General features: G+C 40.0%; 1 protein-coding gene across 4 annotated transcripts in view; it reads right to left on the reverse strand.

The window, feature by feature from the left end:
• vav2 (vav guanine nucleotide exchange factor 2) overlaps nt 1-14,545 on the reverse strand; it is a 215,923-nt gene that overhangs the window by 21,095 nt on the left and 180,283 nt on the right. For all 4 annotated transcript variants that reach the window (XM_085793900.1, XM_085793901.1, XM_085793898.1 and 1 more), the window contains exons 6-10: nt 13,126-13,224; nt 11,390-11,458; nt 10,172-10,272; nt 1,729-1,828; nt 146-241 (exon numbers count right to left, since the gene is read on the reverse strand). In XM_085793900.1, the coding sequence (XP_085650026.1) occupies nt 146-241; nt 1,729-1,828; nt 10,172-10,272; nt 11,390-11,458; nt 13,126-13,224 (465 nt within the window). The remainder of the gene's footprint in view (nt 1-145; nt 242-1,728; nt 1,829-10,171; nt 10,273-11,389; nt 11,459-13,125; nt 13,225-14,545) is intronic.

Here is a 14,545-nt window from a genome sequence, read left to right on the forward strand (position 1 = left end):
ACACCTGTTCATTCAAGCACTCAAACATCTGAATCTGCTGTGAAAACAAATGATGGACCTACTCCACATTAGCTGCTATAATTTGATAGATTATTTACTGAACTTCTTTGCATAGTTGGCCCAGCAGCAGCCATCAGACTCCTACCTTCAGTAGTAGGTGGTACTTTAGCACCCTCTGCATGGGAACCACCAGAAGATCCTGCAGCTTGAACTTCCCCTCCTGCACTTTCATAGTACATTCCTGCAGAACAACGACACAGGCAGTGGGGCAGTTATTACACATTACATAATGCAGCATTGTGTATTATCCCCCACTAACAAGCATCCACTCATTGTTTAATAATTCATTGTGTCTTGTTGCAGTGCTTGCTGTTGCTTCCACACATTCACGCAGTATTCTATTAACAACAACAAGGCCAGTTTATTCTTCCCGGGCACAAAAGCTCTGGTTGTGCCAGCTACTTGTGACACAATTACTCTGCATGCTGACTGGGAAATTCCTCAGACTAATATATACATCCATGAACTCTGTGTTGGCTGTATGAGATGTAATCTTTTATGCGCATCATTCTACATATACTGTAGGGTTCCCTTACAGTAGTTTGAGCAGGAGTTCCTTCATTCAGTTTCTGTAAGGGTCCTGTAACAAAAGACGGTTTATTCCACTGTATAAACAAGGTTTTAGTGTGAAAAGACAGTGGGAAGCTGTTTTACCCTGTTACAAAGCTCTTCTATTTTAAGACAGAGCGTCAACTTCCCAGGCTGTAATCATCTCATCTGTTTTGTCACTTCTTTGGCTATGCTAACTGCTAGCATTTCTTAACCCTACTATTACAGGGGGTGTTGACAGTCTATCATACATTCAGATTGTTGTGCAGAATCCTGCTTGAAAGGAGGTCTGAGAACAAAGGTTATTCACAGAGAGGAGGGGTCTTCAGCATAAATTATAAATCTTTAAAATCAAACAACATGATACCAATGTCAGCTAAATCAGCTAATGCAAATCCTATAGCCTACATCCTCTCTGTAGCAGAATATCATGAATTTAACAGGTCTGTATTTATGTAAATTGCATATGCCTTTCTGAATCATCTCCCTTATATATAACCACAAAAATATGGACCGTATCTGTGAATTTGTTCAATGTTGCCACTTATTCAACAGTAATTTGTACTTTCATACTCATTAGTGCACATTTGGATTCTCTGGTATTCAATTGATTTATTTACATTGTCTCTGTGGAACACTGCATCATTTAGATTCTTTAGAGTATGTCTCATTGGAAATATGTTTTTAATGATAGTTATTCACTGCATAATCCAATGTAACATATATCTGAGATGTAAAATAGCAGCAGTGTCTTTTTAATATTTATTGGGATGCAAATGAGGGCTTTTCACTGTCACTTTCACTTTTCAATCTATTGTTTATGTTGATTAATCTGTTACAATTCACCTTAAAATTGCTTGGTTTATTAACATACAACATACATACATTATTTTTTCACAATCACATGAATGAAAGATTGATCCACTATCATTTCCCATGAGTTAATTCAGCACTAATTAACAAGATAATAAGACTATGCGTGAACTGAGGTTCTGCTTTGTTTCTGTCAGACGACCCGCTGTCACAAAGTATGACTATGAGCCTGCTAGAGGCCAACCTGCTCATTTATCCTTGTTCACTCTGCAATAGAAAGTGTTTACTGTGTTCACTGGACATTACCTCGACTTTAATCTTGACATCTTCACGTGTTGCTATTAGCTCATCCAGTGTCTTCTGGGCGTTTTCCATGTGACTGCAGTACTGACCATAGATCAACAACCTGGAGAGGGATAAAATGAAATGAAGACACTGTGTAAGACGCGTGTGCTTTATATTAGTGAACAGCTGAGTGAATCTACAGGTAGCTGCAGTCATGCTCGGTTACTGTAGTTGGAACAAACGTATCAGATTCATTTAACGAGAGTAAACAGATTCACGGAGATGAGTCAATCTGAACTACTGCAGACAGAGAGAGTGACACATGTTTCCATGGTAATTGTACACAAAGATGGAGGTGGCCACGGCCTCAAAATGCAAAGACGTAAAAAATCGATAATGAGATGAACATGTCACTGACAAAATTTGTAGCTTCAGGCAGCTAAACCTAACAAAAAACAAACATAAAAAACAAATGACTCCATCTATGAAACATTTTCTAAAAACTAAATCAAAACCAGCTGCACAAATTAACACAACTCCCACTAAAAGTCCCACCGCAGCTGAACACATCGCACAAATGCTCCAGCTCCGAACCATAAAGCATGAATGTCTGTCAAGAGGAATGTATGGCTGAGGTACTGATTTGGATATCTTTGTCCTGTGTGGGTGTGGGAGTCTGTGGACTGTTCACAGCTCAGGGTGCAGTTCATAATCCTAAAATGAGGCTTAATGAAGACAACCAATCTTTTTGTAAAAATATAGACACAAAGGAGATTGCTGCGTGAGTCCACAATTAGCTGTGAACTGGTTAGTGTCGTGGAGCCTCCAGGCAGCCCCCGCATATTCATCTTAAGATTAATAACACAATTTGAAAGGTCAGCCTGAGAGTCATTAGGCGCTATAGGGGGGCAGCTAAATGAATATGTAAATAAATGTATTATGATTAGGAATATATGTGAATATCATGAATAAGTAATGCTGGATTCTGATCCCTGGGCAATATTTGGAGGGGCGGCATCCTCTTGCCAATAAGCTGTAATCACAGAGCACTAATGAAAGCTTCTGCTTTATATCAGTTGCTTTGCAGAGTTGCTCTCATCAGCGTGAGAGGGAAAAAAAAGAAAGAAAGAAAGAAAAAAAGTCTTAATTTCGAGCAGTGAGGATATAAGAGCTGTGTTCATTAGATATTACAATGGGACCCTGACACAGATCTGTGGGTTCAGCTGGGAGGGAGTTCAAAGTCATCTTGCCTGCAGGATGCCACTGCACACTGGCACACATTCCTCTCACTCACTCAGCGTCAAAGTAGGGCATTGGCACGGCTGGTGTAGTGCTAAACCGCCCCCCCTGGTGGAGTTGGCACTCCAGTCTCTTAATCTGATTCTTGAACGGGGCAAGGCGGCGCAGAGAGCTGGCACCCTGAAGAGCTCAAAGATCTGTGACGCAGACAAGAGCAGCACTGGGAAGTGTTGTGTGACTGAGCAACGACATGTAAAAAGCGTAACCGTCCTCCTCCTGCCACTGCTGTACGTACACAGACACACCTAGATGTATGTTTTATAAACATGCGGCTGGCTATTCTCTGACATATTTCAACAGGAGAGTTGAAATATTTTCAAGGAGGTTTAAACTGATTTTCACCGTGATTTCATGCACCCTGCAGCTGTTCATTTTCCTGGCTTGCTTTACACTCGTCAGTGTTTTAAATTGTGATATCCATAACAAGATATTTTGGGGCAAGCCTGAAGAAGCCTTGATGCGAAACACATTGCTTAATAAATCATAGATCCTCCATACAGTCTTAGAGTGTGGTATGTTGACACATTTTGTGGTTTTCTTCCTATTGATTACACTTATACTGTACGCCACACTACCAGCACCTTGCCTGTTCGCTGTGCACAGGCATTTTTCTAATTTAAGATATTTTGGGGGTTTAAGTCCTGATGACCTTCAACAAAACATATGCTGCAAAGTTACCCCAGTCCCTGGACTAGCAGGATGGGATCAATTTGATCATTTAAAGGTCCAATAATTTACACTTTTCCTATGTTTTTGTTTAATGTGATTATGCTAATGAAGATATTTTTGTGGTTTACATTTAAATCTGTCTCTGGTGCTCTGGTAACAACAGGTCAGTGACCCAATCAGAACAGAAGCTCTGATCCTCTGCACTGCAGTGGTTTGGTGGCAGATACTGAAAAAGCCTACTTTGTAAAATTCACATTTCATTAAAGGCCCCAGTGTTCATCATCTTATCCGTTTTGACACAATTTTAATCTTAAAAACTGAAAAAAAGGAGAATTGCGCAGACAACTATTGCTTGGCTCCTCCATAATAACACAGAGATGACTCTCAAAGTTACAGAACCACCATACAGTAATAAAGCATCTTTTAATATTACTCTAAGTAGATTTGAAAATGCCTGCACAGCTTGAATCTACTTCTCCCAAAACACTAAAGTACAAACTTATACATCTCCATTATTAATACGAAAGCATCTTTTCAAATAAATAATTCTGCTCTGGAAATATGTCTAAACTGTTGAGGCTATAAATATGTGATTCAGTGTGATGTTTTGCCAGAGGTTGAACTCTGAAAACAGAGGCAAAATCCTCTCCTTAAAAGCAGCAGTGGCATCACACACATTCTTTAGATATCGACTGGAGATGATCAGAGAGGCCCAGTCAGAGTTTGGACTAAAGCCCCCTGTAGTGAGGCTTCAACCCCGGTTAAAATGGCTCCGGGTGAAAAAAGGACCGCTGATTAAGACTTGATCCACACTTGGAGAGACAGCTCCCCTTAGCTCCCGCTCCTCCAGGACGACAAAATGATTGAGATTAATGGGAGCGTTGATCAATTAGAAGAAAGCAGGCGGGCTGTGATCCAGGGGCACGTGCCACAGACACCCATCATGTAGCAAGTTATGGGACTTACATAATGTGTCATGGAGGTCTTCTTTAAAGAAGATGCTCTATGACATGAATGCAAAGAGCTCAAACTGCTGCTGTGGACGTGGGAATCAAGGCAGCAAAGTTAAGCAAATACTCCTGAGGAAACCTTGTTGCACAGTGTATGAAGGCCAGATCTTCATTCTCACTCATGAGTGCATGAGCTTAGTAGGGAGAATTAGCTCAGAGGGACCAACAATGATGGTTTTCTCACAGTAACGACGAGCTAAATGAGTGAAAATTATCAAAAGAGTGATTTGTCTGGCTGGGCTGAAAAGAAGGTCATCCTTTAAGTGTGTGTGTGTATGTATGTGCATGAATGTGTGTCTTTTCATGTGTACAACTTGGTGCCTGGCACAAGTGGCTTATTCTTTACTGCCTGAAGGTTGAGTTTCTGAAGTTTCCCACTTGCAGGAATCAAACCCAGTGACCAATCACAACAACCAACACCACAATACTATGTTGAAGAGGCAGTTTAAGCTCAAAGCTTTTGATACTGTATATACATGCTTCAATCTCAGTTGGCTCTCATCAACCCTATTTTCTGCAGCTGCTTTTAGCTAACAAGCTCCTATGTCATCAGAGTTATGCTACCAAGATCAGCCCCAGTATTTAGCCCCACATGTACAGGAGTACAAAGTTGGAAAGTAGCAGGTGAACATCTGGCCAGTCTGACTGGAGCTGGTGGAGCGCAAACCAGAGCTCAAAGGGGAATGAATATTGGACTTCTATTCATCAGGTGGACACAAGCTGCAAATTGTTACATTGGTCCTTTGTCACAGCTCAAAATCTAAGTTGCTGATGTAAGACATTAACTCAAAATCATATATTATTTCAGTACTGACTTTTTCCAAGGAGTTCTATGTATGCATAAGTTGTCTGCAGCTTTAAAAAGTGAGGAAACACACTGTATGTTAATGCAGTTTTTTTCTAAAGTTAAAGATTATTAGAATTAATAGAAAGTGTATAAAAGATTATCACTGCATCCTGATCAGGCATCACAATGTTCCACCCAAGGTCACTTAATCTCACACATCTACAGATTTGTTGATGCTATATATATATATATATATATATATATATATATATATATATTATGGGGAAACAAGCTATATTTTCATATACTTAATGACAGCCTTTCATCTAAGACCAGTCAGAGGTTTTGTCCTCTTCCCTGAGACAGGCAGTGCAACAAAAGGCCTAATGACACACAAACACACTGCAGCATGCATCCACTCTCGGCCCAGTCAGCCGTAATTAGTCCGTGACACAGTGACAGGTACATTCTTTACTTGACACCTTATCTGGACACATCGCAGCAGGGAGGCAACAACTCATCATTTCCTGTTGTCTCCTTGTGTCGCTGCTTGAATATTCAGTCTGATTTACTGTGTTGCATGAACAAGAAGATAAAAACAACCATAACTGTGAATTCTGACTCAGTATCTTCATTAAATAGCAAATGTTAAAGAGTAAACCGTTTTCCAAAACAACTTAATTAACCTTGATAAATTCAATAGTTATTCAGAGGAAAACAAACAATCACAAAGGAATTCCAAAGCTCTAATATTTTCTACAGTTGTGCATTAATAATGAAAATGCTGCTTTATTTTTCTCATTCTCTATGCATTTTAGCACACAATGATTTTCCTCTAACTGGTAACAATGGGGATATGACTAATGTGATTTCTTAACAGAGGACAGAAGCTGCAGAGATCAGGGAAAAAAGATAAAATCCTGAACCAGCAGCATGAGGTTAATTAAGTTGTAACTGTTAAAGACACCATCTAATGAAAGTCAAGCTGTACACTTACAATGCAAATTTCCACCTTGAAACTGCAGTGAACCAATGACAGTCTAATAAAAACAGATTCACAAAGCATGAGTTTCATACATTATAAAACATAAGGAACCATACTGTCAACCTGTGTGGATGAAGGTGATGCACAAAATAAACCTAAAACGTTGTCAGTACAAGGAGTCAGAGTTTAACCTCTAACACTGCGTGAGCAGCTGCCGGCTACAAGCTAACAGCATAACCAGCTTATGGCGTTTTTCCACTAGTGCCGTTAGTGATCAGGTTACAGGTACGTCTGCTAGTCAGTGGCTACAGTTACACAACAAACTCCTCAGCACTAAACATCTTGACACTTACTGGTCCTCACTGGACAAACTAGAACAAGCAGCAGTGGTGGGCGGGCACAATCTGGAATTTCCAAATGAGGGGGTAAATGTAGGTGCAGTTTTCCATTTGTTTCACTTTTTATGTGGAAAACCATGTTGAATAAAATATTAATCATAGCAGTATTTTTAGTCGGTAACATGCCAGAGGAGCCCGTTAGCTCCATAAACAAGTCTTGTCTTTAGAAGGTGAAGGAGAATATAAGCAGAAGGAGAAGCAGTGATATCTGACTTTTCCTTTAGGTTGGAGAGTTCACTGGTGCAGCAAAAACTTGCTGTTCATATTCTTTTCAGTGCTGCTACTGGCCTGCTGCGCTGGCCTCTTTTATAATGAGGATGCCGTCGCGCATGTTATTTCACAGAAAATGCAATTTTGACTAACGGCGCCTTGGGCCTTTACCCCCGCCGCCCTCGTCGAGCCCCATGAGTCAAGTCAGGCGACGGAGGAAATCTCCCAGCAAACCAGAAGTGACAGGCTGTGGAACCAGCTAATATTCTGTGACACATGGCATTGGGACCCCCTCACCTCCACTCAGCCTACACAGCACACAGAGTACAGAGGAGAGCACAGAGAAAAGACCTCCAATAAGGAGACTCAGAGTGAGGCCATGATTAGGCACTACTAGGGGATCTGGGAGCCAGATTACTCCGGAAATGAGTTTGGGAATGTTGCAAATGAGGATATCAACAAGAGGGTACTTAGATGCCCATTTAGTTCATAGAGTTTCCTCTGAGTGAGCTTTTCCATTCAGCCCGGTCCAGGCTGTCTAAGAACTGAGAAGTGGTGGAGATAAACCAGTGACATTTCCAGCATGGCATTCAGTTCAATGATGAATTGAAAAAAAAGAGAGAAGCTTTTCTTTTTTTGCACTGATGTGGGAAAAAACACATACAAGCACATTGTTGTAAAGGTCACAGGGACTTACAAGCATAGATAACCAAATTATTAATGCCTAGCCAGATCCTCAGGAAAACTGCCAAGCTGCACGATGAGAGCGACGCTGTGCAAGTCCAAATCTCCCCGCTCACCACAGCGGCTCATAATGAAGCAGGTATACACGTCAATCACATGGCGGGAATCAAAGGCCGTGACGTACAGAATCTGCAAATCTAATGAAACGGTTTCTGAAAATAACCCTGTGTCGCATTTTGCAAAATGTCGCAGAGGGTAAATATCGACAGTGAACAGTGTGTCATTAGCAAATTTGTTTATGAATAGAAGGTAAATGTTGCTGTAGATATTTCTGGCAGAGATAGAAGGTTAAAATCCATCACAAAGCTAGTAGGTAGACTGGAGCTGTGGTCTGGGATCTTTTTCACCTGTATAGCTCCAGCAAAAATAAAAAGCTCGGGGCAGTTTGGGGTGTTTTCATTTTCCAACATGTGAGTGTTATATGCATGAAATGTTCATTCATTATTTGTATAATATCATTTCTCAAAAGGTCTCCCCCATCCTCCACCCCTTAAAAAAGGGAGAATGGGCAATAATAAAACTTCACTCCAACTTTTTAACTCAACTTGACCTGCCTTTAACCCCATCTAAAACCTTTTAGATGAACTGAAACATCGACTGGGAGCTGCATGGCAACAGTGGATCTCACCAATGCAATTATAGATGAATGGGAGAAAATCTCTGCAGCATTATCCAAGATTTGGTGGAAAGTCCTAAAAAAAAGAGTGGATGCTTTAAACGAACTATGTAGCTGTGCTTTACAAGTGCTTCAAGACAATACTAGTTCAGAGCAAACTCACCAAACACATAAATGAATGACATGCATTCATTTGAAGAGTGGTGCAAATATGATCGAACAGATAAAATGACACGGATCTAAAAAATGTCCAACAATAATAATTTTACCAAAAACACACCTATTATTGACCATATAATGGTCAGTTTTTACAGAGAACGCTCAACAAACAGTTCTAAAATTACAACCATTAGTTTCTGACTCTACTTTATAAACTACATCATGATGTTTGTGCCGTTTCCTGCCCTCTGAGCATCACTGGGAGAACCTCCCAGTCCTCTGAAGGGACCTTTGGCTCGTTGGGATTGCGTGCAGATGATGCAGACCTCAAACCACTGCTCAATCAGACGAAAGAGTCAGATGAGCAAAACAAGGAAGGAGATCCAGCAGGAGCGTGTGCATGCGTGTGTGAGACAGAGGGACGTGGTATGTGCCTGCCTCTCTCTATTAGTAGGAAGGAAGTCTCTTGTGTCACACCCACTCTGCATTACTCTGCCCTCTCGGCTGGAGGCAGAGGCCTCCATGAGCCTATTACCTATGCAAACTGACGTCATCCACAGGAATACAGTGACTGTGTGTTTCAAGCTGGAGGGAGGACGACGAGGGGAAAAAAAGTGTGTGATCAGGTTCAAATATATTATGTATGCAAGAACAAGTACTGTTCGTGCACACACACACACACACACACACACACACACACACACACACACACACACACGCACACACAGTGAAGTATGTGACTCACTCTAGCGGTAATGGCCGAATCATTTGAGGAGAGTGGCATATCCATAGCTGTGTATGGAATCATGACTGGGGCCAGAGACTATCATCAGCATCATTACCATTACCTGTGAAGCAGTCACACTCACGCACAGCAGGGAGGCAAATCACTGCTCCCCTCAGGGATGCAAATCATCCACACGTCGCTGCAGCAGCTGGGTAACATGGAGTCTAAACTCCGTTCAGCAATAAACCGCAGCTTTTTGCCTGGTTTCTCATTCAAGTGCTACAGAAATCTCTCTTATCAAGTCATTTTTTCTCCTAAAATTAATTAAACGTTCTCAGCCTAGCAGACATGTTATTGAATTTTGATTTTTTTTTTTTTTAACAAGAGTGAAAGAGACTGGTTTCTACAGTAGAATTTTAGAAATCGAATGCTCATTTCACCCATGTTAAGAGATTAAAACATAATGAATAAAAAGAGAATATCTGAAGTGGTATCAGTACTGTAGAATACATTTCAAAAATAGAGGCTGCACAGTGAAGAACATGAAAAAATGATATAGTGCAAGAGGAAAGACAAGAATGTGCGGGAATATGTGTGTGACCAGCTTCTTAAATGGATTCACTCTGATTGTTTTGGTTGAATGGGGAATGCTCTCTCAGCCTTTTTCCTATGACATGTTTTGTTTTAATTGACTTATTCTTTGAACAGTAATCCCATCAGCCCTCCAGTTCTGTGGATACTCAGCTTGATGAGGTCTTCAGAATTTGAAAGTGCAGAAAAAAAACATTTTTCTCCCATTGTGAGGGGATTTTAACCCGATGTTATTGCACATCATGTATTGTGAACCTGAGGTTACTAACCTTTCCTTGAAATCGAGGAAGATCTTCCCCAGCCCACTTCCTCCACTGACCATGTTCAGGTCGATGGCTCGGAGAAGGGCGAAGTGGACCTTGATTACATCCTGAGTGAAAATGACAATAAATAACAGAACAATTAGCTTGATTATTATTTCCTTTATAAACAGTGTTATACATAGACAGATCTACTGTATTCATATTGCAATGTAACTTCCCAGCATATGATCTACGTGCATTAGACATGCAGCACCAAGTGTATTTATCAAGATCTTCAGTACAGGATGATCCTTTAATATTAGCTTTGTGTGCACATAATATAATCTAAATATGTTTTGGCATATTCAGAATCTAAATAGATGACATTCTGTGATCTATCAATGTGTGTCCACTTCAGCCTGCTATCTCCTGAGGAATACTGACCTTACTTTACTTTTCTCTCATTGTAAATGATTCTACAGTCCACATGAAAAAGCTCTTAACTTTGACCCCTCAAACCACATTTCTATTGAAGCAATACATCTTTAATAAAATAACCCATTAAAAAAAGAATAAAAATAAATACATAATAAATTAAATAAACATATATTGTAAGGAGGGATAAAAAGACATAGAGGAGATTTTAGAAAACAGCTGGAAATCATTTTTAACACACATTACCCAGATATAAATGATAATGTGTCTATTGGGGACTATTTGCACGTGCGGATTAGCACACATTTAGTGTCTCTGTCAAGCATCTCATAGCAGCAGGATACTTCATGTTTGACTGACTCGAAAATAAACTCCAGCCACAGTGTGACTCACTCATGAGTTTTAAATCATTGTTGGATGATTCTGTAGCTGAGTGGCAGGGAGGGATTGATTCTTAAATTCATTGTTGGTGTTTGTCTTTTAGACAAAAATAAATAAATACATAAATACAGACCACGGTTACTATCATCCTTTAAGGTACAGTAACCAGGACTGTACAAGTGTTGGTTTCAGAAACAATAAGAGGAAACTGTTTTACCCACTGAAAACACTGAGCCGTGACACCGACATCCCACAGCGTACTGAACCATGAATTTGCATAGAGCACTGTTAACACCAATGGTTACACATATACAGCACATCCTGTCATTCATTCAGCCATCCATACACATATTGAATTATTCAGTTGGTATGTGACAAATCCAGGCATGCTGTATAGAAATCCTTTTCCCCGCTTGAGCGGGTGCTCACCTCCAGGTTGACAAAGATCGCCTCCATCTCCTGTGGACTCAAGACTTGCTTCAATGGGATCATGTAATTCTTGGAGAAAAACAAAGGATAAATCAGGTAAAATGCGTCTTTTAAGAGCACATATAGTTATCTACAAACTCAGACTTTATAGTTTTTCTTGCCAAAAATGTAATGAGAAAATCGAGAAAATCCTTTTAGCTGATCTGAGGACACAAAACTGAAAATTAACGGAGGCAACATAGAACATCAATCCCAGGCTACACTGATAAAGATGGAGGCACTACTGTATATTGCTGTTCGCATTGTGTGTAGAGTTATTTAATTTCAGGCCATAACACTGAGTGTTTCCCTAAATACCCACAGTACAGCTGTTCTGGATGCTTACAGAAGAAAGAACCTGCCTGTTATTTCCCTAACATTGTTTTATGGTTGTCACATTCCATCATCATAATAATAACAAATGGATCAACTAAGAAGCAATGAAGAGATGACAGGCTTTATTAACCCCAACTCAATTAAGCTTAACGAGTCCTCTGATCATAAGAAGGTTATTTATTCTCATTTAGTCGGTCCGACGTGGGAAACGCACGATACACATTTAGTTTAATGAAATTAGTGGAGCAGATGATTTATGGCGCTCCATCAAATCGCGGATGAAATCTGTCAACATGGAAACTGATGTGTTGGCACCACTGATCTTAACAATGGTTCATTACCACGCAGAGAGTTGGTGTGTGTGTATCAATGTTTATGATACTTTAAACACAGAATTGGCTGTTTTACTGCAAAGCTCCTTCACTTTATCAGCATTTGTAGACAGCAAAGTATACAGCTAGAATCACATTGTCCAAGCAATAAGCAGGTTGTGAATTCAGTGTCCCTGATGTCCTCCAAACATGTCAAGGTTAGGTACAGTAAAGTAGACATCATGCACCCATGTTGCAAAAACAAAGCAAAATAGGAAAACAAAGAACAAGCACAGGACAAAGGCAGTGCAAATGCCAGACACACTGTGCAAAAATAAGCAAATAAAATGACAAAGACAAGACAAAAACGGTTCAGAAACAAAGCAGACTGTGCAAAGACAGTGCAAAGCCAAACCAGTGCAAGGACAACAGTAATCAGTGCAAACATCGGACAAAAAGTGCAAAGACAAAAGAAAACAGTGTATAAAGTTGTGTGAAGAGTGCATTCCACTCCCCTCTTTTGAAATATTGTATTTAAGAAAGGGCAACATGAATAAAAAAGTGAAAATGTCAGGGCAGAGTTAATGCTCAGCACTCCGGCACCACCATGTAGCAATAAGAATGTCAGTGTAAAATATGCCCAGGGTCTCCTTGTCCACACCAGCAGAGTCCACTAGTAACATGTCACAGCTCCTTATTGGAAAACATGCAGAGACTCTTGTCCTATTATGGAAAACTGTCCAAATACCTCAACCTCCCAACCTGCTCACATCAGTTTTTCACCTGTTATGCTGCAGTAACTGAGGGACGATGTGAAAGTGGGAGGGAGGGAGGCTGAGAAAACAATGCAAAATGATCTTATCCAATCTTCAGGAGATGTAATATATGAGAAGTAATGTATTGGTTTTGATTTGGTTCCAAAACACTGGCCACTGCCCACAGGCCCAAGACACCAAGGAAGAAGGTGACAAAGTGAAATTCTAAGACTGCATTGTTAAATATAGATACAATATATAAATACAATATGTATACTTGCACATATGCACTCACCTTCTCAATGTCCTCTAAAGTCTTGTAGTACTTTGCTTCCGTCTCCTGGATCTCCACTAAGCAGCAGTTTCTCTTGTCATCTTCTGTCATCCCCATTTTCTAAAGTGATGAGACATCAAATGAATCAGGACAACTGGACTGAATGACTGTGTATGAATTCCTCATTTGTACCATAGAACTGTCTTCATCATCAGTGAGGATTTACCATGCTAATAACATGTACACTAAAAGTTGTAAGAATTTCTGAAATATCTATCCAAAAAGGGAATAAAAGTGTCACATCCATCTAATCTTGTGGCAAAGTGCAGAAACCCTCCTTTCTATCACCAAACGTTTTTCATATCTGAGTCAATTTACTGCAAATAAATCTACCATACAGCCACGCTGCTGTGTTTCAAAAAAATGTAGGTGGCCTTTTGGTTTCTATTCATTTTATATGGAAATTTATTAGAAGACTTTTCACCTTTGATTGAGGGTTTTTTTTAATCCATCAAGCTGTACAAGTGGTATGGTATTATACAGTGCAAACTTTCCAGTAAGTATGACAGTGATGGGTTAGACAACTCTAGCAGGTCTTAAGGTCGACTCACTGTCAGTACAACTTCCCAGCAACCCTCTCGCCTAGAAATTTCAATATAACAACTTTCAATACAACAGAACTGCAACAGCAAACATATTTTGTTAAAAATAAAATCACTGGTTGTCCATTTATTAACAAGAGATGACTGAAACCCCAACCAAGTGTTGTGAGTGTCCAAACTTAAACATATAAAAGGTTAACTATGCTTTCGCCACTATAAATGGATATTGAACTGAAAAATGGCATTTTCAGTGTGAACAACTGACTGAATAGACCGAATTAACATGGAAACATCATATGTCTTCATTACATTAATAGAAAACATAATCCAGTCTCCATTATGTTTCCCATAAAGCTTAGCTGCCGTAGCCGTTCTGTTGCATAGAAACATCATTTGTAGGTGTCAGGGTTGTTTCCGGGGGCTTGTGAGCACATGGCTGATCGGCTTTGCTAAATGATTTTTGTACATTTGGGAAATTAGTGTAGAGCAATATCTGCTGGAACAGAAAGAAAACATACATCCAAAAGGTTAGAACGTGTGCTCGTTAATTACAGCTTTTTATCTCATTTCAGATAGAAAGGACTTGAACTAGCAGGCTGCAGCTGCTGTCACGGCCACAGTAAAGTGAAGCAGCACTGACTTAGTGGAGAGAGGGAGGAGTGTGTGTGTGTGTGTGCGCTTGTACGAGTGGGCTGGCGGGCATAAACACATTATTTTTCTCTTTTTATATAATCTTTACTTAATCAGGCAGTCTCGTTGAGATTAAGATCTCTTGGCTTCATCTACATGTGTATGTATATGTATGCATGTACAATGTATGTAGATGAATCCATGGCTGT

This window comes from Trachurus japonicus, chromosome 12, assembly GCF_045865225.1.
Source record: "Trachurus japonicus isolate A0001 chromosome 12, Traja_1.0".
Taxonomy (NCBI): Eukaryota; Metazoa; Chordata; class Actinopteri; order Carangiformes; family Carangidae; genus Trachurus; species Trachurus japonicus.